Here is a 26,455-nt window from a genome sequence, read left to right on the forward strand (position 1 = left end):
CTATAGCCCAGCTGTTCAGCTCTTTTACAGTTTCATGTTCACTTATAATAGTGTTTCTCAATCCAGATTAAAGGACAAAGGGAAACAAAAGATACTGATGCCTGGGCCCCAACCACAGAGATTCTGATTCAGTTAGTCTAGAGTTGGGCCCAGGTGTTGCTGTTTCATAAAATCTCCTGGTGTGCTTTTGATGTGTGAGAACTCACTTGAAACATAAAGAGCTTTTGGGTGAGGGCAGATACTGTGATTCATTTGTGCAGTGGCAGTGGTTTTTTGTTTGTTTTTTACATAGAAGATGGTCAGTAGATCTTGGCTGGTTACTTCCAGGCCATTTAAATCAGAATCTCTGGGGGTAGAACCCTGGCATTTTTTAAAAGCTCAACAGATGATTCTATTATGCAGCTATGTTTGAGACACTGTTTAAACTGATATGAGCTGGTACAGTAATGCCAGAGTTAAGATATCAAAGAGAAGAATGGATAAACAACAAGGTCCTACTGTATAGCACAGGGACCTTACATTCAATATCCTGTGATAAATCATAATGGAAAAGAATATGAAAGAGAATGTATATATCTGTGTAACTGAATCACTGTGCTATACAGTAGAAATTAACACAACATTGTAAATCAACTATACTTCAATAAAATAAATTTTAAAAAAGATATCAATGAGAAAGTTAAGTCTAAGAATCAGTTTGAAGGCACTCGGGGCCCATTGGCCCTCATCTTTACTCAACCTGTTTTCTAGAACCTGTGTTTCTTTTTTCTCTCTCTCTTTCTGCCTTCCTCTCTTCCTTTTTTGAAATCTGGATCAGTTATGTCAATTGATAACAATATACTGTGTTTAAAATAACTTTTTACTTTTCCTAATGCTTCAAGGATGTATTTTTGTGTGTGTGAAATTATTATAGTTTTCTTCTCTCCCTTCCTATTCCTTCATATTTCAGATTTTCGGTTTCAGTGACTTTTAACAGTAGTGTACGTAGCCTCATCATGCTCTCCTGCATTGTGGGTTGTCTTTATATTGCTTTTTACTAGAGGTATATTGAGTTATTTGAACAGGAGATGTGGATACATTTCTTCTTGGGTAAAATGATCACATCATTTAATAATGATCTTTGTTGCAGCTACTATGTGAGCAATGCAATTACAGTTTGAAGTGGTTGAAAATGTTTGAAAATAAACCAGTGTGGCTTAGCTAAATCTGCTTGGAAATAACACTGTGTCTTGATGTTTTATTAAAATATCTAAATATTCCAGTTATGAACACAAACTTAGAAAAAAACAAAAACTGTTGTGAAATGCAAAGGTGTTTTTGTTCTGTTGCAGGGGATTATTTATTTCAATCTCAGACAGAGGTCATGTTAGATCAATTGTGGATAACTGGCCAGAAAATCATGTTAAGGTACTAATAGCACAACCTTCCTTTCACAATGTTTTTTCGTTCTCTGTAAGTTACCTCTAAATTTCCAAGAACAGGTTTTTTTTTTTTCCATTGTTGCTCTGATTTATTTCGTACTTACATGCAGATATAGCGCTCTGAGGAAATCATGATAGTAATTATAAAATGAGTTACTGGGGGGGAGTCAAGGAAGGGAGGGAATACGGGGATATGTGTATAAAAACAGATGATTGAACCTGGTGTACCCCCCCCCCCAAAAAAAAAAAAAAAAAAAATGAGTTACTGTCATAGTTTGCCCTGAGAAAGCAATCAGAGCTAGTACGGTGAGCCTACTCACTTCAGTACCACTGGTATCTCCTGCCTTCTCTACATTCCTTTTCTTTTTCAGTTCATATTATTCTAGGTAAAGAAAATACATTAAAATGCCTTTCTAAAACTTTTATTCTGGTGGGCAATGGGGAGGATTCACTATGTCTTTTTTTCTTCTAAATCTAAGATAGATTTAGATCCTTAAGCAAATATAAAACTCTCAGCGTTTCAAATTTAGCGAATGTAAACAGTTGTCAATCTGGCTGTTTTTCATAAAACAAAAACTAATGACTTATTTAAGATCTTTTGGTTGGCGTGAGTGTTTATTACAGGCAGTAATCTTACTTGCCTTTAATGCGCGTCTTCCTCACCAAAATAATCTTTGATGAATTATCATTTGTTCTAATAACCTAGAAAAAATTTGGTCAGATAATTAAATTCACAGTATCCTCTTAAAACCTTGCAGGTGTATTTTTTATTCCAGATTTTTTTCACCAATATTTAGGTTTTTCTCATTTGGCTTCAATTATTTGGAGTAGCGTGTTATTTCTAAACTTTTTATTTTTCTCTTAGGGTTACTCTTTATCAGAAGTTCCCCTCTCCCCTGTTTAGTCATTATGAACCTATTCAGGTTGATCTTCTAGTCAGAAGCATTCTACTCCTAAACCAAAGACAGAGGGAAATCAAATCTAGTTAATTCTCCTCTTTACATCCAAATTCTAGAAATCCTAGAATGTTAAGTATTCTTGGTTGGTTTACTTTGAAAGTTAGTTAAGAAACAATTTTATTTTTTAAAAGCGAAAATGAAAATATGTGAAGAGAATCTTTTTTGAGGTTTTTTTTTTTTTGTTTTGTTCTTAATAGTAGCTTTTCTGAGATAAAATTCACATACAATGCAATTCACTGGCTTAAAATGTAAATTCAGTAAATTCAGTAAAATTCACATACAATGCAAGTCACTGGCTTAAAATGTAAATTCAGGAGTCTCTTCATGGAGTTGTGCAGCCATCATAATTGAGAACATTTTCATCACGGCTCCCTCATCCCCACCCTGCCAGAAAAGCCCCGTACCCATTAGTAGTCACTCCCCTCTCCCCCCAGCCCTAGACAACCACTAATGTACTTTCTTTCTCTGTAGATTTACATATTCATGTGAATGGAATAATATAATACGTGCTATTTTGTGATGAAGAGAATCTTTTTTTAAATGCATTTCTTAAGTGCTCCATTTTGGACAACTTTTAATTTATTTTACTTTATTCTATTTGTGATTAAGGCTGTTGTGGTGACTGATGGAGAGAGAATTCTGGGTCTTGGAGATCTGGGTGTCTACGGGATGGGAATTCCAGTAGGAAAACTTTGTCTGTATACAGCTTGTGCAGGAATACGGCCTGATAGATGCCTGCCCGTGTGTATTGATGTAGGAACTGATAATCCCGTGAGTAAAATCATTGCCCCCGTCAGCCTTCCTCCCATGTTAAAAACAAATGCCTGTTACGTTTGTCTTTTGAAGACATACAAGCAAATTCTGTGATTAGATGCTAGCCTTTGTCTTAAACGCCTTTTAATATTTATGCAAATAATAGTAAATACTATTAAGTTTTTTGAAGGACAGTAAAGTTTTAAAAATTCTTTATTTTATAATTTTTGTTTTGTAGACTGTGTTTAAACTGGTTATGTCACAAAATGCTTTTATTTTTATGCTTGTTCTGTTTTATAGGCACTCTTAAAAGACCCATTTTACATGGGTTTATATCAGAAAAGAGATCGATCACAACGTTATGACGATCTGATTGATGAATTTATGAAGGCTATTACTGACAGGTATTTTTTAAAAGTTTGAGTATATGAGAGCATCTTTAAAAAAAAAAAAAAGAACCACAGTTTTGTTTCCCTTTATCTTTTGTGAAGGTAGGTAGAAGGAGATTGAATTTTGGAGAACTTTGATTCTTTCCTGCCTGATTTGATGTGCTGATATGTGGTGATAACCCTCTGTCTTGCTTTCCTGAGTTATCTGACATCTTGAGCACACTGAAAGCTTGAAGTCTGCACTCACTGCTCCAAAAATATCCTCACTGTGCAGTTCTTTCAGCCCTTGGCATCCAGGCTCACTCCACCATTCCAGTGAAATTCTTGTGCAGCTTTCATGTTTTAAATCTGCTGACTGTTTGGTCTTCTCTCTCACCCTCTCTGCAGCACCTGACCAGGTCTTCCACTCCTACATCCTTGACTTCTCTCTTCCCTTGACCACTTAAAGACTTTCCTAACTTGGTCCTTCTCCCACCTTTTTTCTGTCCTTTGTCATTTCCACTGTTTTTTCTTTCTATCTTTTATTAAATGTGGGTGAATACATGTTCTCTTCTCTTTGAGTCATGTAAGCTCTGACCTTCTGCACGTGACTCCTAAGTCCATGAAAACTCATCTCTGTAGTCCCACTTTCCTCTGAGGCTTGCATTTCCAATAGTTGGAATCCTCCATCTATAGACGTTTGTTGCTTCTTCATATTCATGTCCAAAACAACTCCCTCCCTTTCTAAGTTGCCTATCTTCTATAAATCCAGCCTCTATTAATGGCATTAACATGCACCCTATTGCCAGACCTTTGACCTTGGTCTAATCTTTGACCCCTCCTCCTTCTCCATCATCCCAGTATGGTGTCAACTCAGTTCTCAAATCCAGTTGATACTACCTGTTAAATGCCTCAGAAATATATCTTCTCTTTTCCATTGCCACAGCCTTTCTGCAGATCCTCATCTCTCTTTTGGATTCTTCAAAACCTTCCTCCAACTTCTCTCCATTTCCTTTCCACCTTACCAGCAGATTAGTGTTTTAAATACATGCACTTCATTATATCATTCTTTTATTTGAAATATGTCAGAGGTTTCCTATTGCCATAGGAGTAAAGTCCAAACACTTTATGATCTAGCCCTGCTCTACCTTTGAGGTTACCGGTACATGGAAGATGCTAAAAAATTAACTCCTTTTCAGAGTCGAAATTGACATATCTAAAACTAAAATTTGATCTTCCCAGAAATTGCCATCTCCCCCTTTCCCCTCACTTGCCTACCTTGGACAATCAGGTAGTATCTTCTTAGTCACCCAGGCTGCCTTGGCCTTTTAATAGTGTTTCTTTCACTTCCAGGTCATCCTCATCATCAGGTTCTGATGTCTCATAATTGTCCCTTTCACTTCTGTGGCTTCTGCTTCAGATCTTCTTGTCCTCCTCTCACAGTAGCCGCCTACCTATTTTTCCTCTTTCTCATGTCTCCCCAGGTTGATATATGCTATGCATCACTATTAGGTTTATCCTTTCTAGAGGCAGTCTCAGATGAATTCTTCCTTTCTCTAGCCTTCAGTGATTCTACATCAGATATGGAATGAAGTCCCCGTTCCCTAATTTTGCATTCAAGATTCTTCCTTATCTGTCTCCAACCTACCTTAACCAACTTCTCCCTTATGCTTTCATGTAAACCCTGAAATATATAGCCAGACTATTGAAGATTCAGGGTCAGCAAAATACACCTTGTTTTTCTTTCTACTGCTTTACTTCTTTGTTGTTCTTTCAGGGCCCGAATAAAGTCCCACCTCCTTTTCAAGCCTTCCCTCACTCTACCCCACCAAGGTGATTGGTATCTTTTTCTGAATGCCAGTGAAATCATACAGCAGTTATTTCTTAACCTCTTATTTAATACATACTTTGCTGTGTTGCTGTTTAACTGTGAATGTGATGAAAATTCACGTATCAAATATATCCTTTTTGAGACTCAAAATCTCTTCCTTTTTAGGAAATTATTTGTGCTTACATGTGCTGGATACCCTCCTAGGCACTTGGAAATAGTTTATACAGATTAATATCCCATAGGTCCATCATAGTGCTACCTTCATGTTAAGAGTGCCATACATTTTTCTGAATGAGTCATAGATTTTTCTACACTTGGAGTTGTAGTCTTTCACAGACTCTGAAAATTGCCAGACGGCCTTAAATGAACTAACTTATTAGTACATTCTTTTGAAATGTGATCACAAGGACTATTAGGAAAGCTGTTTAAAAGTGGTATTTTCAACACAACCATTATGGACTTTGCTGTTTTTAGATATGGACAGAACACACTTATTCAGTTTGAAGACTTTGGAAATCATAATGCATTCAGGTTCTTGAGAAAATATCGAGAAAAATACTGTACCTTCAATGATGATATTCAAGGTAAAGCAAAAAGAAAACCTTAGGTTTTTGATTCCTACTTAAAAAAAAACTTTTTTTTTAAATGTGCCTATTTTTTACTTTACAGTGTTACTTTTCTTACAGGGACAGCTGCAGTCGCTCTAGCCGGTCTGCTTGCAGCACAAAAAGTCATTGGTAAACCCATCTCAGAACACAGAATCTTATTTCTTGGAGCAGGAGAGGTAAGTTTCTGTAAGCTTTTAGGATTGAAAACCAACACTGTCCTTTAGAATTGGAAAATGGGGTATAACCAGCTTATAATTTTGTTGAGATAGAGGGTATAAATTCAAGATCTGTATTGTGAAGTAGGTAATTTAAAATGTTTGGAAAGAATATCACAAAGAATCAAGCTTTGTGTGCTTCGTAAGGGAGGAATAGACCTAATATTCCTCATAACATATAATTCTCACATATAAAGTAATTTAGCATTGCATCATACTCTAGTCTTTGTGGTTTTTTGGGTTTTTTTAGCTCTTTATTGGAATATAATTGCTTTACACTCTTGTACCAGCTTTTGAGGCACACCAAAGTGAATCAGCTGTATTTATACATAAATCCCCATATCCCCTCTCTCCCATGACTCCCTCCCACCCTCCCTGTCCTGGCCCTCTAAGGCATCACCCATCATCGAGTTGATCTCCCTGTGTTATACCGCAACTTCCCACTAGCTATCTTGTTTTTTAAAATTTGTTTTGTTGGACAGGCTGCTCTCGGAATTGCAAATCTTATAGTTATGGCTATGGTGGAAAATGGCCTCTCAGAAGAAGAGGCACAAAAGAAAATTTGGATGGTTGACAAGTTTGGTTTATTATTTAAGGTAAGGTATTTAAAACTTGGAGAAGCAAAAGAATGTCGTTATAGTGATGTTTAGTTTTTTTTTTCATATTCAAATCATAATTTCTATGTTGGCACCAGACTTATTCTTTTTTGCTTTATTCTCTGACTCTTGACGCTTTTAAAACCTAGTGGTTTTTCATGGGAACTCAGAAGTTTCTAATTAAATCATTATTAGCAGGACATCTAATATTTGAGCAGAAATTCTTTAACCCTTTGGAGATCATAATCTCCTGTAGCAATCTCATAGAAATCTATAGACCTTTTCCCCAGAAAAAGGCACATATTCCTAAGGTCAAATGATGGATAATAAAGAGTTTTATCCCATATCAACTTAGTATCCTTTGGACCTGCCTGCCTTCCTGTCATTGATTGCCATTTTTAGTAGCTTAAGAAATGCCTTATATCTTATACTGTGTAACTGTTTCATAGTTGAACTTATCCAATACACAATGCTGTTGTATTTTTGCCATATATATTGATATAGCCGTTATTGTCACTTACACCTTTGAGCAAGCTTATGTCTGTGTACTTTGCACCAATTCTGAAACCTTTTCTTAATTAGTACCAGTATTCTATTAGTACAAAAAAATGAAATGAAAAATTAAAGTATGTCAATGAAAAATCTTGAATGCTTAAATTATAATTTTTAAAAATATTTTTAAAGTATGTGAAGGAAAAATCTTGAATGCTAAATTATAATTTTTAAAAGTATTTTAAAATGTACCAGACATTGTGATAAGCCTTTACAGGTATTATTTAACCTTTTTTAAAAAAAAAAATCTCACCTTATCAAAAATTCTATGAAATTTTACAAATCAGGGAAAGAGGTTTAAAAAGGTCAGGTCGCTTTTCCAAGATCATCACCTTATAAGTGATGGAGGTAGGATTCAGACCCAGGTAGCCTGACTGTGAATCCTATGTTCTTAATCATTCAACTGTGCCTCCTCCCAAAGCTATAACTGCCATATTTGCTTGTGTGTAAGATGCAAGGATTCTAAAACATTGTACCTGGAAGGCTGTTGGGTATATCTGTTTTTACTAGTACACAATTACTTTGGTGCTCTCTTTTTGTGATGTTGGTTTTCATAAATGTTTTGTGATTCTTTGTCATGTTTGTAATGAGTTGAGTTTAGAATGAATACAAGTGAGAAACCCTGTGCATCTGCAAGTTCAGGGTATATTTTTCTTTTAGGATGAGTTTTAGGCTTTGTATCTTTCCTCAGGACCCAAAACACTGCCCTCCTTTTTGAGACTTTGAGAGTTTCCTGTTGAAGGCCTCGTGGGAGACCTGTGGTCTTCCTGGGAGCAAGCACCTGCATCCACTGTTTTGAGAACTTGGATCTATTGAGCTGTGTTTCAGTCTTTTAATTAAAGCCAAGTGATGATGGAGTGCTACTTTTCCCAGCCCCTGCTGGTCCTTACCTGGGGTTATTCTGGAGTTCTGATGGAAAAAGTCACCTTTGCAGGGGAGGTCTTCTCTTTTGCCAAAATAAGAATATGGATTTTTCGGCCTGGTTGGTTTTTGCGTTCCACATGTTTTTGTCTGCTTTACATTGTTGAAAAATTCTTTATTGTTCTGGTGTGTCAGTGGTATATCTCGTGCCCTTGTGACACTACTAAAGAGTTAATTTTTATAGTTTTTGACCTGGGATTTGGTGAGGAAAGCATGTTCCTTCATTCAGCTGTCTTGAACCAGAATTCCCCTTTTCTCTTGTTTCTAAACTTTTGGTAGTATAAGTCCATGGTGTCTGTCTGAAATTCTGAAATCCTAAAAACTGAAATCCCCGAGTTTTTCTTGAAATTCACTTGGTAATAAATCTGACAGACCTGAACTTACCTACTAACTTTGGTAGCAAGACCAAAGAGGATATTTCTAATCTTCATCTTTTGTACTTGATGTGACTATTCATAAGTTCTGTTCAGTTGTGGAGGGTATTTGTGATATATTATCATAAGACATTTATAAAATATGAACTTCTAAATTTGAAAACACAGCTAGCCCAGATAAGGGATTGTGGGCCTTTGTGCCCTGTTGGATTTAGGAGGACTTCACGCGTAAATGAGTTTTTGAGAGGGATTAGAAAGTTTCTGGTGATAATGGAATTTGATTTGTGTTTTATATTTGGATTTATAAGCACTATGAAGATAGAATTGGAAGATATGAGTTGAAAAGAAATGTAAATGAAAATGAAAAGATATTCTTTTTTTTTTTTTTTAATTTTCTTAGTTGATATGTTCTTTTTTTTTTTTTTTAATTTATTTATTTATTTATTTTTTGGGGGGGGGGTACATCAGATTCAATCATCTGTTTTTATACACATATCCCCGTATTCCCTCCCTTCCTTGACTCCCCCCGCCTCAAGTCCCCCCCACCCTCCCTGCCCCAGTCCTCTAAGGCATCTTCCATCCTCAAGTTGGACTCCCTTTGTTATACAACAACTTCCCACTGACTATTTTACAGTTGGTAGTATATATATGTCTGTGCTACTCTCTCGCTTCGTCTGAGCTACTCTCTCGCTTCGTCTGAGAAGATATTCTTATTGTAGAAACAATATATGACTTATAATGATGTCTTTTCAACTAATCCTCAATAAGCATTTACTAAAAAACTGTGTTTGATCTAAAAATTCAGGGGCGGAAAGCTAAAATAGACAGTTATCAGGAACCATTTGCTCACTCAGCTCCAGAGAACATACCTGATACTTTTGAAGATGCAGTAAATATACTTAAGCCTTCAGCTATAATTGGTAAGTAAAGTTGTCAAATCATTCTGCTACTTATCTGTATAATGCCAGTCATAACTTCCATGCAGGATTACTAAAAATGAAACGACAGATTTTACCTAGCTTTCAGCATATATAATGTTTTCTGTGATAGCTTTTTTAAATTGAAGTATATCTGATGTGCAATATCATATGTGACAGGTGTAAATGCAGTGATTCACAATGTTAAAAGGTTATGCTCTATTTATAGCTATTATAAAATACTATGTTCCCTGTGTTGTATGTGGTAGCTTTTAGGTACAGTGTGTAAAGTTCTGTTAACGGATGTTGCTTGTACTTTTAACTTCTAGAAGCTGTGTGATTGATCATGCTTTGCTTTTAAAGTTGGTATGAGTGGTGGGCTCAAAACTTGGAAAAGACCAGAGTTATTTGACAGACCAAGAAAATCCTATGCAGAGTCAAAGATTTTCATTGGCAACAAAGCTGAAAGCTTTTGGTATGTTTTAAGAGTCAGGCATTGCATAGCTGACATCAGACTATGCAACATGGCATTAAGTTCAGAGCAGAAAATCTAAAAGTCTTTACTTAAAAGAGGGACTACTTCATTTCCTGTGTAGCTGTAAGATTTGAATCTATAATTTTTCTTGTAATTTTGCCAATTTCTTGGAGGAGCCCTGTGGAATGTTAAATAGTCAACTTACTGTTTTAAGTCTCAAACAGTAAGTCTTTATGGTTAGGAAAAGGATGTCTGTATTAGCTTCTTCACTGATTAGAACTCATAATTTTTTAGAGTTAGAAGTAATCTTAAAGATTATGAGTGCATTTGTCTCAAAACTCAATATGGAAACCTAAGAACCTGTCCATTGACTCAGTCTCTAGAGGGTCAAGGAAACAAAAAAAGTATGAATTCTTTTAGAACTCATGGAATCCTATGTCCATATACCTCCACACGGGGAAACACTGGGTAGAAATTTCATTTGTAAAAACAAGCAACACCTCTGTGCTTATTTTTAGCAACTTGGCCAAGATTTGTGAATATTTCACATAACCAGGAGTGACAGAGCAAGCACTAAAAACTCTGGTCTGCAGATCAGTGTTTTTCTTTATTACATATCAGTTTATAAAGTGGAATTTAAATTTCTTTGTTGAATATAAGTCTTCTTGTTGGATGAACTGTATTAGCACTCAGCTGAGGCACTGCTTGGTCATCCCCAGACGCTCACCATGGGCTAAGTATCCTTCCTTCATGCTGAACTTCTGTACACTGCATACTTAGCACCTGTTACAGGTTTTCCTGATTTTCTGTTTACTCTCCTGTTTTTTCCCTCAACCATAAGCTGCCTGCATTATGCTCATTTTTATATCCTAATGGCCTAATACAGTGTCTGAGACGTTGTAGGGGCTTCTTAAAAGGTCATTAAACTGAACTATATCAAGAAAGTGAATTGCTTTAGTCAATAAGGTCTTTTATCCCTTTTGAACTCCTATTATTTTATACTGAGTATCACAGGGTTTAACAAGTTAACATTTGAGGTGCAAGTTTTTAATTTAAAAAAATTTTTGATTGTGGTAAAATACACATAACATGAAATCTGCCACCATAACCATTTATAAGTATATAGTGAGGTCGTGTTAAGTGCAGTCACACTGTTGTGCAGCCAACCTCCAGAACTCGTCACCTTGTAACACTGAAGCTCTATGCCTATTAGACAGCAACTACATGATGGAGATAGTCTTATACTCTTTTTTTTATTGCCCACGTTTTACTGTGTCGGGGGTAGACAGATTTAAATATTTATTTTAGCAGTAAAATTTATCATTTTATGGTTTCTATTTTCAGATTTAGGATTGGAATTATCTCAGCAATGCAAAATCTTATCTTTGTAATGGGGGTTTACCTTTGCTTTTGTTATGATAAACCTATTATAGAAATGCTATTGATGAGAATGCTGTATTTTACCTGTGATGACATTCCTTTTTTTTCTCCCTTATTACAGGAGTTGCAGGAGCTGGACGACTTTTCACTCCTGGTGTAATCAAAGCCATGGCTGATATCAATGAAAGACCTGTAATATTTGCATTAAGTAATCCTACAGCAAAAGCTGAGTGCACAGCTGAAGAAGCATATACACTTACAGAGGTATTAATAAGAGTATGAATTGGTTACGTCTATCATTTTCCCTCTGTTAGCCTATTAGTTATACATTCTTGAATAATTCTCTGCTCTAGAGATTACAGCATGCACCCATGGATCATCAAATTCTGATGTAAATTATTGCTTGTATGGATTCTGGAAAGCAGTTACTTTATATATCCATTTTAACACCCTCAGGCCTTTTGTGATACTGTTGTGCACCTAAATTCTCTTTATATTTTAAATCCCAAAAGACATTATTTTTGTTTTAAACAAAAATTATTCATTTAGATTTACCTACATTTTAATATTTTCTATTGCTGTTGTGTCCTTCATGCATACCTGTGCGTCTATCTAGGATTATTTCTTCTACCAGAAGAACTTACTTTAAGTGTGGGTCTGATGAGCTCTCTTGATAACTTCTTTATTTTGCCTTCATTTTGAAGAATATATTTTCACTGTGCATAGAAGTAAAAGTTTGCACTTTATTTCAGAACTTTTGGATATATCATTCTTTTGTTTTCTGACTTCTGTTTTCTTTTTTTTTTTTTTTCAATTATTTATTGGCTGTGTTGGGTCTTCATTGCTGCATGTGGGCTTTCTCTACTTGTGGCAAACAGAGGCTACTCTTCTGTGCAGTGTGCAGGCTTCTCAGTGTGGTGGCTTCTCTTGCTGTGGAGCACAGGCTCTAGGCACATGGGCTTCAGTAGTTGTGGCTTGCAGGCTCAGTAGTTGTGGCACACAGGCTTAGTTGCTCTGCAGCATGTGGGATCTTTCCAGACCAGGGCTTGAACCAGTGTCCCCTGCACTGGCAGGCAGATTCTTAACCACTATGCCACCAGGGAAATCCCTGTTTTCTTTTTGATACACCATTTTGTCTTGGGTTTAAGCAGTTTTTCTACTGTGGACTTAGGTATGGTTTTCTTTGTATTTATTCCACCTGAGGACTGTAGAGCTCCTGAATCTGTGGCTTAATGTCTTCTTGGACACATTCTCTTCTCTTGTAGGACTCCAGTTATGTGAATGTCAGACTTTTTCACCATATCTGATATATTTCTCACACTGTTTTCTATGTATACCATCCTGTTTGTTCTCTGTGTTTCAATCCTGTGACTTTCTTTGGACTTACCTTCCTGTTTGCATAGTCTCTTTTCAGCCGTGCTAATCTGTTGTTAGGTTCTTAATTTTATTCTACTTTTCATTTGTGGAATTTTATTTGATTTTCATAATTTATTAATTTAGTGGCACAGACTTAAAATCACATAGAAATAGTCAATTTATAAATACTACTTTCTTGCCCTCGCATGTCATGAAATAATTGTTTTTAACCTCCTCAAATGTATCTTCACCATCATAGGGCCATTGTTTTGAGTCATCTGGCAGCCATCTGGAACAAATTTTTACTTTCATCCAAATTGTTTAAAATTTAGCTCTTTTGAATTCTGTGACATTGCCACTGGGTTATATCCCAGTTAAGAGTATCTGCTTATATACCAGTAGGACAGTTGGGTTTTTCCCCCTACTGTTCTGTAGAGATTATATTTGTAATCTAAACAATGTAATCATTTTCTGTATTGTTCTTGCAAGTGATCTTCAAGTGGCTCTAGGAAGTGATTTTTTCTTTTAAGTTGGTTACAATATTATGTTAGTTTCAGGTATATAGCAAAGTGATTTGGTTGTAATTTTTTTTTTATTTTTTTTTGTGTTCTTTTATAGATTATTACAAGATGTTGAATATAGTTCCCTGTGCTATACAGTAAATCCTTGTTGTTTAGGAAGTGATTTTTAAAGACTTGTTTACAGTGATACATAGGAAGAATAATTGTTAGTTCATGCCCTTGAGAATAATTAATAAATCTTATAAATGTTTTTGTTTCTATTAAAAGTTTTTTATTATGGAAAATTTCAAGCATATACATAAGTAGAAAGAACAGTATAATTAACTCCCATGTACCAATACCCAGCTGCAAAGGTGATCAACTTATTGCCAGTCTTGTTTCTTTTACATCCTACTCATCTTAGATTTTGAAGCCAGTCTCAGACACCATATCATTTTATTATAAATATTATAGTATATCTCTCAAAATTTAAGGATTCCTTTAAAAATATAACCACAGTATTATTATCACACCTCACAATTTTAACAATAATTTTTAAATACTTATGTGATTCTTTTGTAGAGCTTTTAGTTCTTTGCTAAAATTTCGTCTTGTCATTTAACTTACTGAATATATGAATCGTAGTTGAAGTTACTACCTGATAGTAACAAACATCTCACTCTCTGTGAGTCCGTTTCTATCATCTGTCTTGCTTCTTGGTGATCCAGTTCCAGTCTTTTCATAACCCTAGTTTTACTTTTGTCTTTCGCTTCCTTATTGAGTGCTAGGTAGGAGTAAGACAGCACACCACCTAGCAGTCAATAAGATGAAGAATCAGCAATGATTTGAAGCTCAGGATGAAGTTACTTTCCTCCACAGGGGCTTCGCTTTTCCTTTTGGAGGCTGTTAGTCTGGGTAGCTCCCTATAATTCATCAGGATGTAGTCCATGGGAGGCCTTGTCTGTTTCCACAGTTTACCTTTTTTCTTGGGTGTGAATCAGAAACCCTGGGGGTATTTATCAGCACCCCTGACCCCTAGTGGTCTCTGAACCATTAGGTCTCTTTTTCTCTCTCTCTGTCATCATGAGACTCCTGATAGCTTTGCTGCTCAGGCTCTCAGCCACAAATTTCCCCTTTGAAATCACTCACCTAAAGGAGGAAAGCTTCAAATGCTGGGCTCAAATATCTTGCTTTCCCTTTTTTTTGAATCTTGACTGTCTCCACCTCCAACTCTCCCTGTCTGGTAGCGCTCCCACTTCCTTAAAACATATTTTTAGTGTATTTTATCCAGTTTTTCTCATTGTTACCAGAGGGAGAATTGATGTGAAACAACCTAGAAGACTATTGCCAAAGTAGAACCCTCAGAACTTTGTGAACTTAATATTCATGCTCTTGATATATTTAGCATTGTTTTTTTCTCATTGTTGTAAATTTTATTTTGACACATATTCTCTCAAAATTTCATTTGATTCTATATTGCTACTTTGTATTAGTCAAAATAAATTCTCTTGACTGGTGACTTGCAGTAGTTATAATAATTACTGAAACTTCTAATAATTATTGAAATCTTTTCTTTTGTAATCATCCATGAAGTTAGCATACAGATTTTTTTTTTTTAATCAGTCTTTAGTGTACTGTCTTACTTCTTTACTGAAGAATGGTATTACTTTCAGCCTGGCTGCTCATCCTCTTCCCTGTCTTTACTACTTTAATGGTTATTTCTCTCAAATTAAATCTTAGTCTTACACAATGACTATTTGATAAATACACTCTACATATTATGGGCCTTGGCATTTCCAAAATATAAACATTTTAAATGTTTTGGGCAACAGTAGTATATCAGTACAAGACTGTTCAAACATTTAAGAATTTTATTTTTTGAATAAATATTATTGTAATAGAGGTACACTGAATGAATGAATAAAATTTCCTCAAGGAAGCTAGTTTGATATACTGTATCAGTTCTAAGATGCAAATTTTTTCACAATTTTTATAACTTTGAGATTGCATTCTCTCGTAAAACTGGTAAAAAAAACTGTCATACTTTAATTTTACAGTTTTTTCTTAGTGTTACATAAAACAATGGCATAAATATATGTATTTGTAGTTACTGCTTAAAGTTTTAGTGTCCTTTTGTTTTTGGTGGAGAAATGTCTTAGTGTTACTCTAACACCCTCTGCTGCTTAGTGAGAAAAATGCTTTTTAAAAAAATGTTCTCGTATTTTAATGGCCAGTTGTTCATAGAACAAAGACTAGGCTAACCTGGACTTCAGAATGAGAATACTGTTATCATTAAGGTCTTGCCATGTTTAAGCTATAGGTTGATTATGAAAGAAGAAGAATTAAAAAAAACATGGCCTGGAGCAGATGAACTGCTGTTGAATCTCCCTATTCTAAAGAAGATGCCCAAGATCTTTCTAAATCTCCAAATTTACTGGTATCATGAGGACGTAACATTTTCCCCAAAGAGCTATATTGTATAATCCATTTTATAAACCTATTAAAATTAATGGTGGCAAAAAATAACCTATATTATTATACACATTGTGGTAACATGTATGGCATTAACCATGAACTAACGTTAATCTTCAAAGAAACAAAATTTTTGTCACAAAGAAAGCTAGGCTTAGAACAGGTAGAGAATGGTAATAGCTGTCTGTAGAAAATGCTATAGCTGTCTGGAGTTGTAGGGCCAAGGCAGTCACGTGGGCCCACCACTGACACACTTGACTTGCTTCTACACATAAACCTGAGATCATTTTGAAATTGAAAGTATGTCTTGTAAAAGTAATAATTACTATTCGTGGTAGATCTTCAGACTGTCCAAAGGTGTCACATCTGTTTGTCCATTCTGCTGGGTGGAAACAGTTCATCTTTCTGTGAATCACATTTTAACTTCATCCAAGTAGCTGTTTAAACATGCCTTCCTCTAGTTATACCTCAGGTATTCCAAGATAAGCCACCCTGTTTGAAAACTATTGTTTTCTTGCTCTTTTTTTTTTTTTTAATTTTTTTTTTTTGGTCAGGGAGTGGGGTGGATGGAATTTGTGGGGGGAAATTACATATAAAGGATTTATAAATTAACCTTCAGGTACTTTTCAATTCTGTGCACCTAATTCTCTTAGAAATACTGAAGGTGCTAGTAAAATGTATTGTATACCATTATACAGCATAGTACTAAAATTGATGGATACAACAAATCTGGAGAGTTCCTTTTCCTTAACAAGACAAGATGCCATATTTTTCTGGGGTGACTGTGGTTATACCATATGCCTGTTTTACAAACTGCCTATCTGGGGGGCATTGTAGCATAATAGAAAAATCATGGGTTTTAGAGTTATAAAAATCTGGATTCAAGTTTAACTGCTACAATTGTGATGTGTGACCTTTTTCAGAGTACTTGGAAATATTTAAGCCTTAGCTTCCTGTGATTTTTTTTTTAATATATATTAGTGCAGTGGAGATGATAATCTCATAAGCCTTTTAAGTGGGCTAAATTAACTGAGTTAACACATAAAAAGCATCTGGTACAGAGCCAAAAACAGCAGATGTACAGTAAATGGTAGCAATTTAATTTTTGATGTTTTCCCCTCACTCACAGATGTTTATAGCAATCTTTACTTTAGGGATGGTATTTTTTTGCCATCTACATTTTTTAAGTTTTAAAGGAAATAGAAGTGTCAGGTTTTAAAAAATTTATTAATGGACATTTTTGAACTTTATTTGAATGTATGCTATGCATAAAACAAACCTTATTCTAATAAGGATTTTAATGAAAGGATTATGTTATATAGTAAATTATGCCTGTTTGTAAGTAATATATTGGTCTACTTTATTACAGCATTTAATTTTGTTTTAATTCACCTCAATTTTCGAGTCCACATAAAGTAACAAAATTGAGGGTATTTCATTTCTCAACAGGGAAGGTGTTTGTTTGCCAGTGGCAGTCCGTTTGAGCCAGTGAAACTCAGTGATGGGCAAGTCTTTACACCAGGTCAAGGAAACAATGTATATATTTTCCCAGGTAAATGCCACCATTATTTATGTTATAGAGTAATCATTAATTACATTAAAACTCCTTATAAAATTCTTTAGAATTTAAGATTTAAAAAACAATGGTATTTATAGGGTTTTGCTAGGAATGTACAGGAAAACTCAAGGAATTCAGCAAATCCACTTGCTCTATTTCCCCTGAAAACGTACTTATTCATACTGTTCATTAAATGTTTTTATTATAGAAATAAAGTAGTACATGGTTCATAAAAATGCAGAAGGAACAGAATGTTAAAAAATTATTTAACCCTCTTTATCTCGCCCTTGGTTACCTGCTTATCACACTCATCAGCTGTAAGCAGCGTGGTTTCCTTTGACTGTTCTGTTGGTTACCATCATGACTGGCAAACGTATCTCCCCTTATCTTGATTCTTCCAACCCTGGGCTGTACGCGTGAACTTCCAACTGTGAAATCTAAGTCCATGCTTAATACCTAATACCTCGCTTCCTAGCTCTACCTCCCCATTTCTGTTACGACTTTTAGTTTTCCTAGCAGTTACCTTTATTGCTACATAATAAACTTAAAAGAGCTTTTATAAGCAGTGTAAGAGTCTTTATCAGCTTGTCACAGTGAAAAATGAAAAAAAGACTGGTATTTAGCTTATCTCTTCTTATTTCATCTCTCAACTATGGCTGGTTAACATTTCTACATTGTAGAGAAATTTGTTTGAAACTTACATTGTGTTCTGTTGTTTTCCATGTTTTGTCTATGGATTGATTCTGAAATTACATGATGATATGTTATTCATGTCTAAACAAGGTGTGGTTTGATAAATACAGTAGAACATTCAATTCCAGAGTCAAGTATAATGAATGCTGCTCTAATCTCTTGCCAGCTCTCTTCATTTCATCCTGATCCCCCTCCACAGCAAGTCACTTCTGTGCTGGTTCTCTCTCTTGCCCACATACACTATTCCTCTTTGTCTTGGTCTCATTTTTCTGGAATACATCTTTGAATAAGCTTTTTTTTATAAAGCATGGATGAAAACTGAGTTTTTATGTATCTGAAAATGTCTTTATTTTGTTCTCTTGCTTGATGGTTTGGGTAGAGATTTGTAGATTCAGAGTCATTTTTGTCAGACCTTTGTAAATATTTCTCCATTCACTTTTAGTGGCTGGTATTGCTGATGAGAAATCTGGTCTCAGTGCGATTCTCATTCCTTTATACATACTAGCTTTGTCTCTCTCAAAATGTTTCCGTGTTCTCTTTTTTTTTATTTTATTTTTTAAATTTTTTAAATTTATTATTATTATTATTTTTTTTTTTTTTTGCCATGTTCTCTTTAGATTTCTGAAAGATTAGTGGGATGCATCCAGGTTTGGGCTTTCTTTGCATTTATCATGCATGTCTACAGATGGGTCAATTCACTATATCTTCTTTTCCAAAGGATTTTTTTGTTTTTTGTTTTCCCCCTCATTTCTTTTCTTCCATTATTTCTGTGTGTTCTTTATGGAACTTGTTTTAGACCATGGTCAAATCCCTCTGTTATCCTTGACTTGTAAATTTTATTCACATTTTTGCCTCTTACCTTTTTTGTTCTATAACATGGGGATTTCTGTGGTGTTCATTCATCTGTATCTGTTTTTTGGGGTTTTTTTTTTTTTAGCACTTCTAGTGTATGTTTTGTTTCAACCGTCTTTTTTCTTTTTATTGTGCAAAATTTCAAAGATATGCAAAAGTAGAGGGAAGAATGAAGTCCCATGTTCCATTCTCCTGTTTTTTGGCAGGTATCAATTTGTAGCCAGTGTTATTTAATCTATACTCCCACCCACTGTGCCTTCAGAGACATCATATAATTTCATTAATAAGTACTTCAGTATATGTCACTGAAAAACTAAATTTTTAAAATTAAACAATCATTATTACTGGTATCACACCAAAGGAAATAATAATTGCTTAATATCATATCATCAACTCAGTAGGTTCAAACGTTATCTTTTACTCCCAATACCTTTTCTTATCATAGAGTAACTTTTTAATAGCCACTTTTTTTTTAAGCTTGCAGCATCCTTTCAAATCTCTTCTGAGTTATTAAGATTCTTTTAAATATTTTTTCCTTTGTGCTGTTTATTTTCCAAAAGTTTCCTTAGTTTATTCATTTTAATGAAAGAATTATGTTGAGTAAAGTAGTGAATTGGCATGAATTTCCTTTGTACTTGTGTCTTTCTCCTTGTGGGCCTCTCCCTGAATAGCTGTCAGCAGGCTCTAAGATTTTATGATGGGTAGATTTGTAGCATACATAGGCTGGCATCAAGCAAGCATGTTATTATAACTGTTGTTAAAATAAAGATTTGGGATCTATGAATATCCTACTGCACTTTCCTCCTTTCCCCCATGTAGTTACGGTTGTCTAGAGTTCCACTCTGCTTGTCTCTTGAGATCTAGCGTCTGTAATAGAAACTCTCCCATCACTGATGATCTCTTTTTAGAATCTGATAATGTTCAAAATCAGTCTGTTCCATCCAGCAATATTTCTCTGGCATAAAGCCATATGACTGTGAAAAGAATACTTTACTTATTTTAACAAAGCCATTTTTAATATCATATGTGACTAATAGAGAATTTGGCAGTTGATTACTTTTATATAACATTTCAGTGTCCTAACTTTATTAATAACAATTATTAGAACTATCAATAGAGACATAAAAAAAGACTTGGTAGTAGAGTAAAATGGGCTTAAAAACAGGATTGACCAAAATAATGAAAAACTTAAGGCTCTGGTAATGTTTGAATTACCTACTCCAGCAGTTACAACTGAATGAACAACACAAATAAAACTTTAAAAGGGTCAGAGGCTTCCTAATCAGAAAGAAGTGACGGAGAGGTATGCTGTGCTTTGAATGGACAGAGGACAAGAGTTGGAGTCCGGCACCTACGAAGGGTGGGACGCTAGTGAACCACCTCCCACTCTGGGCTGAAACCCTAAAGGACTGTACCTTGGGGTGTAGGTATAGTTTGCACTTGAGGTGATCTAGAAAAACCTTAAGCCTTTGTTTTGGCCTACAAGTGCCCACAAGTGCCTGGCAGAAGCAAACAGAAATCTTCTCTGGTACAAGATAACACTTCCTCAAGTTACTTTTACAAATGAATTTTCAAATACAACCCCAGTTAAGAAATAAAAGATAATGAGGCACATAAAGAGACAAGACAACACAAGCCAAAAGTAGCAGACAGAACAAAGAGAAAACTCTGGAGAGTTTTATGTTTATGGAGATAGAAGCCAAGCTTGGAAAATTCAGCCAAGTAACACTAAATTCTAGAATTGAAAAATACAATAAATTAAGAACTCAGTGAGGGGGCTTCCCTGGTGGCGCAGTGGTTAAGAATCCTCCTGCCAATGCAGGGGACATGGGTTCGAGCCCTGCTCCAGGAAGATCCCACATGCTGTGGAGCAGCTGGGCCTGTGTGCCACAACTACTGAGCCTGTGCTCTGGAGCCCACAAGCCACAACTGCTGAGGCCTATGTGCCTAGAGCCCGTGCTACACAACAAGAGAAGCCACTGCAGTGGGAAGCCCATGCACCGCAATGAAGAGTAGCATCTGCTCTCTGCAGCTACAGAAAGGCCACGCACGAAGACCCAATGCAACCAATAAATTAAATAAATACATAAATACATAAAAATTTAAAAAAAAAACTGAGTGAGGCGTATAGCAGGTTAGATCAAAGGCATATAGCAGATTAGACCAAAGAAAATTAATAAACTGGAAGATAGGCCAGAAGAAATGATCCAGAGACCAAAAAAGGGGGGAAATATATAGAAAAACAGATAAGATATATACCTTTAATGGATATACATTTAATTGAGGTCCCAGAGGAAGATGAGAGTGAAAATGAAGCAGAGGCAGTATTTACAGGCCTCATGGCTGAAAACTGACAAATGATATCAATACACAATATTCAGGAAGCTCAGTGAAATCCACATGGGATAAATAAAAAGAACTCTACATCTAGTAGCATCACTGTGAGGCTTCAGAAAACAACAGCAAAGAGAAGACTATGCATTCGGCCAGAGCAAAGAGATTTCCTTCAAAGGAGTAATTGTTAGACCAACAACTGACTCCTCAACAGCAACAAGATGCTAAAAGGCAGTGAAGTGATCTGTGTAAGTGGCTTATACAAAATACTTGTTAAGCTAGAGTTCATTACACAGTGAAAAGATCTTTCAAGGATTAAAACAAAATGAAGATATTTTCAGAAGAAAAAAAAGATATTTTCCTTTTTTTTTTTACATTGGCAGTGTAAGAAAGGAAAAGAAATTCTAAAGAGTATTCCTTAGACAAAAGAAAAATAATCCCACCTAGAAGCTCAGAGATGTAGGAAAGAATGAAGAAGAGCAAAGGAAGTTGTGAATATTTGAGTTCAACTAAAGGAATCTTACATATACAGGGTAAAACAATAATGACATATGGGATTGTGAAAGCTATAGAGACAAAATTAAGGTGCATGATAATAATAGCTTATAGGTTACATAAACTGTTAGGAGAAACCTCCATTGTCTGGCAGGAGGGTAATTAAAAATTAACACGAAACTTTGATCAGGATGCATGTTATAAATTTTAGGATAACCCCTAGAAGACTAGAAAAACTTCAAAACTTTGACAAGAGGGTATTAGGGGAGGAAATGAAATGATTTTATTTTAAATCCAAAAGGCAAGAAAGAATAGGAAAGGGACTATGGAGTAGACAAATATAAGAAGACAATAGATTTTGCCTTAGACATTTAAGTAACTATATTAAATGAAGATGCAACAAATACTCAACTTCTGGAAGCTAGATTAAAATAATGAAGCTGTTAACCACCATGATCCTCTTCCCATTCCTGAGTAACTGAGTGACCATACTTACCCACTCTGGCCAAAGCCTGCTGGGATACTCTTTGAATAGTGTGAAACCCAGAATGGGGTTTGCCATCCTCATGTTCATAGCAATCAATTTTTTAAGTTCCTAACCCTTACCTATGAGAAACATTCAAAAATTACTGATCATTTAAGGAAAATTTTATATGAACAGTTTATTTCATAAAAGAAACTAGACAAACAGAAAAAAGCAGTTTAAAAAAAAGAAAAAAGCAGTTTAGGAAAAAAACATTATGTGGGGAAATGGAATGTTAAAAAAAAAACTATCAGTATCCTCATGGAGACAAAATATTATATTCCAGAAACAAGACAATTTTATTTTAAAAAAGATTAGAAAACAAAAATGAGCTCTGGAAAATAAAAAGTTTGATAGAAGGATTATAAGAAAAAGTTGAAGAAGTCATCCGGAAATAGAGCAAAGATCAGAAGATGGCAAATAAAAGAAATTTAGAGGACTAGTCCAGAGATGCAATATCAGAAAACAGAAATTTCAGGGAAAGAGAACAAAAAAGTGAAATTTTCAAAGACTTTGTGAACATTTCCCGAAACTGAAAGACCCACATTTCCAGATAGGAAGGCCCCACCTACCAAGTGCCAAATATGGTGGGTGAAAGTAACGCACCTCAAGGCACATCACTGTGAAATTACAGAACATTAGGTACAAAAAAAGATTCTACATACTTCCAGAGATGCAACAAAAAGATCATCACTGAAAAAGGGTCTGGAATCAAATTGGCATCAGACTTCTCACCAGCGATGCTGGAAGCTGGTAAGGTATTGAAATAATGCCTCACAATTATGAAGGAAAATTACTTCCAAACTAGAATTCTAAACCCAGACAAACTATCAAAGTGGAAGGTAGTAAAAACGTGTGTGTGTGTTGTGGGGCAGGCAGGCTGGGGCTTTTCAAAAATGGAAGATTTCCAAAAATGTATCTCCCATGGACTGTTTTTCAGAAAACTACTGGAGAATATATCCTACCCAAAAAACGGGAGTAACAAAAATTCTAGGAAAAAGTGAGATTTAGGAAATGGACTCAACTTAGAAGCAACGGGAATCCCCATGAAGATGAAGAGAGTTTCCAGGATAGCTCTGTATCTGGAATGGAGAGCAACCAGGCCAGATTGGAGCTTCTGCAGAGATTTATTCTCAAGGATGAAATTAGAGGAATGTGAAGTAGCTGAAATTACAAGATGATTTAAACAGCTAAAAGAATGAGTGTCTCAGCATGAAATAATTTTAAGTACCAATAAATCAAAGGAAAAAGCAGGACAATAACTTTAGGGAAAACAGAAAGTTATGCAGGGACTTCCCTGGTGGTCCAGTGGTTAAGCAGGGGGTGCTGGTTTGATCCCTGGTCAGGGAGCTAAGATCCCACATGCCTTGCAGCCAAAAAACTAAAATATAAAACAGAAGCAATATTGTAACAAATTCAATAAAGGCTTTAAAAATGGTCCACATCAAAATAATCTTTTAAAAAAAAGCTATCCAGAGAGGAAAAATTAGATACAATGTTACTACACGGCTCAGCTGTGAAGAGCACTAATGAAGTCTAGTACAAACACTGAATACTGATTCAACCAAAATTATGCTCTAACTATATTGGTGAGAGGGCTGGAAATGTGCAAGAAAGCTAAATACTTATTTCCAACAGAAAGGAGTTAGTGATATCCAAAACTAAAATTCAATCAGAAGAAATAAAAGCAAACTGTGAGAAAGAGAAATATTAAACTAATTAAAAGACTTAAAAGTAGTTACTCCTATAGAGCAAGAAATGGAGACTTAGAGGTGGACTGGGAATTGATGTTTTTGTAACAACTATCAAATTGTATGCATTTGTGTTTTTGGTAAATGTGAAAATTAAATTGAGAAAAGCCATTTGATATTTCTAAAATTATTTCTTCTAGTAAATAAGAATTGTAACAGTTAAAGGTCATTTAATTTTAGTGCTCAGATTTTTGTTTTCTCTTGGCTGCTTTGTTTATTTTGAAGGAGCTGTTTGGGGTAGGGGTGGGTTACCATTAATTTGCTTTAAATCTAGGAATTTATTTGGCTACTTTTACAGTTGGAAGTGACCTTACTAAATAAACTATTTAAAATGTATTCCAGGTGTGGCTTTAGCTGTTATTCTCTGTAACACCCGGCATATTAGTGACCATGTTTTCCTAGAAGCTGCAAAGGTAACTGTTTTAAATATTGTTTGGTTATTTTATAAAGGATGAATTATAAAGATGAACAGATCTTAAAAACAGAGAGAATGGGTTAAATCTGCCTTATGAGTGGAAAGGAAGTTACTCATCTGTTGCTCTTTTGATTTACCTTCTACTTTTGCATAAAATTAATTTATCATGATTTTTCCAGTGTGTTTTTGTAAGCTATGAATGCTTTCATAGATCCTGTACCTGTATATACATACCTGAAGGTAACATAATCGTGACAGCATAGATTAAATATCTTTAAATCTGATTTTAAAAAGTCTTTAAATCTGGTTATTTCTTTACTGTTTATTGGTAAGCAGTTTTAATTTCTGCAGTCGTTTAAGTGTATTTCTGCCAGAAATAAGGAGAATTATGTTACCTATATTATTCTCTGCCCCCCCAACCCTTTTCCCATTTTATTAATCCTTATTATTCTGTTTTTTAAGCAAACAAAAGTGAAATTCTTTTTTTTTTTTCTCTTTAGGCTCTGACAAGTCAATTGACGGATAAAGAGCTAGCTCAGGGGAGACTTTACCCGCCACTTGCTAATATTCAGGAAGTTTCTATAAACATTGCTATTAAAGTAAGTAATAATTTATACCTCTTCACATAAATTTTAATGGCATTTTCTCATGTAACACCAGTTTATTAGAGAAAAATCAGAAACATTTAGAGGGTGCAAAGAGGAAATTTTAGGTTATTCAGATTCTTACTACCAGAATATAATCCATCTTCTAGTCTTTTTTTGTTGCCTTCTAGTCTTTTTTCTTCCTACACAATAAAAATGCATACACACGCAGTCAGCTGTGCCTATTTTTAAAATTGGTTTCTCACTGCACTTTTTTCCACTTACTATATTGTAAGCCTTTTCCCATGTAAATCAGTAATAATTCTCATCATCACCAATGCTTCGTGGAATTCTTTTGTTATTATATCATAATTTGTTGTAACCATTTCTCTATTTTGGGGGTTATTTAAGCATCTTGTTTCTGTTAGAAATAATATTGTAGTGAACACCCTTAGATTAAGTCTTTATGTGTATTAGTGGTTGTTCTTCCTTAAGATAAATTTCTAATCATAAGAATAAAAGGATTAACATGCCAAGGCTTCTGATACACATTGCCAGATGATTCTTCAGAGAAAAGTATTGATTTACACTGCCCCTGTTAGATATGAGTGTATCTGTTTCCCCATACCTCTGCCAAAATTAGTTTTTTAAATTTTGCGTATCATTGTTATTTAAAGCACTTATTAAATTGAAGTTTTTTTGTTTTTATTGAATAATAGTATTCCTTCCATGTTTGTCTTCTACTTTCTAACACTGGGCTCTTCAAATATTAAGGGTAATGATCCTTCTGTTTTCTGTGGTGCAGGTATGTTCCCACTTGTCATTTATTTTAACTCGTCTGACATGCCGTGTGTCACAGGCTTTTTAATGGGATGATCTATTTTATGGAGTTTCCTCACCTCCTGTGAACCTTTCTCCCACTCCCAAACCATCAGTATCTACCTGCACCTTCTAATAACTTAAAACTTATGAAAATCCCTCTGAGATTTGTAGTGTACAATGTGAGACAGAGAAACGCTTTTTCCTGAATAGTTAACCAGTTGCCCCAGCACCAACTGATTGGAAATACGCCTTTTGTTAACATAAACACCTTGATTTCTTTACTAGGAGTTTGTTCCTGACCATATTTGCCTGTTATTAAGCACTGTTTTCACTTAATAATGTATACTATTTGATACTACACATTATACATACTAAACAGCAGTCCCCAGCCTTTTTTGGCCACAGGGACCGGTTTTGTGAAAGAGTTTTTCCATGGACAGGGGTGGGGGGGATGGTTCAGGCAGTGATGCAAGCCATGGGGAGCCGCAGATGAAGCTTCACTCACTTGCCCACCACTCACCTCCTGCTGTGCAGCCCCGTTCCTAACAGGCTACAGACAGATACCAGTTTGCAGCCCGGGGGTTGGGGACCCCTGTACTAAAACCATCATTATGGTTTTTCAGTATTTTCTTGTCTGTTCTGAACTGTTTATTCTTCTTTTAGACAAATTTTTGTATCTGTTTTTTTTTAATAACATGGATGAATTTATTTACTTATTATAAATTTATTT

The 26,455-nt window shown here is 35.2% G+C and overlaps 1 protein-coding gene across 1 annotated transcript in view; it reads left to right on the plus strand.

Annotated features, from left to right (window-relative positions):
- Positions 1 to 26,455, plus strand: part of ME2 (malic enzyme 2) — a 46,962-nt gene that overhangs the window by 16,671 nt on the left and 3,836 nt on the right. Inside the window, exons 5-15 of the mRNA XM_057698034.1 lie at positions 1,332 to 1,407; positions 2,990 to 3,151; positions 3,434 to 3,537; positions 5,807 to 5,916; positions 6,019 to 6,116; positions 6,638 to 6,751; positions 9,404 to 9,518; positions 11,492 to 11,634; positions 17,148 to 17,250; positions 24,247 to 24,317; positions 24,820 to 24,918. Coding sequence (XP_057554017.1) covers positions 1,332 to 1,407; positions 2,990 to 3,151; positions 3,434 to 3,537; positions 5,807 to 5,916; positions 6,019 to 6,116; positions 6,638 to 6,751; positions 9,404 to 9,518; positions 11,492 to 11,634; positions 17,148 to 17,250; positions 24,247 to 24,317; positions 24,820 to 24,918 — 1,195 coding nt within the window. The remainder of the gene's footprint in view (positions 1 to 1,331; positions 1,408 to 2,989; positions 3,152 to 3,433; positions 3,538 to 5,806; positions 5,917 to 6,018; positions 6,117 to 6,637; positions 6,752 to 9,403; positions 9,519 to 11,491; positions 11,635 to 17,147; positions 17,251 to 24,246; positions 24,318 to 24,819; positions 24,919 to 26,455) is intronic.

The sequence above is a fragment of the Hippopotamus amphibius genome, chromosome 11 (genome assembly GCF_030028045.1).
Source record: "Hippopotamus amphibius kiboko isolate mHipAmp2 chromosome 11, mHipAmp2.hap2, whole genome shotgun sequence".
NCBI lineage: Eukaryota > Metazoa > Chordata > Mammalia > Artiodactyla > Hippopotamidae > Hippopotamus > Hippopotamus amphibius.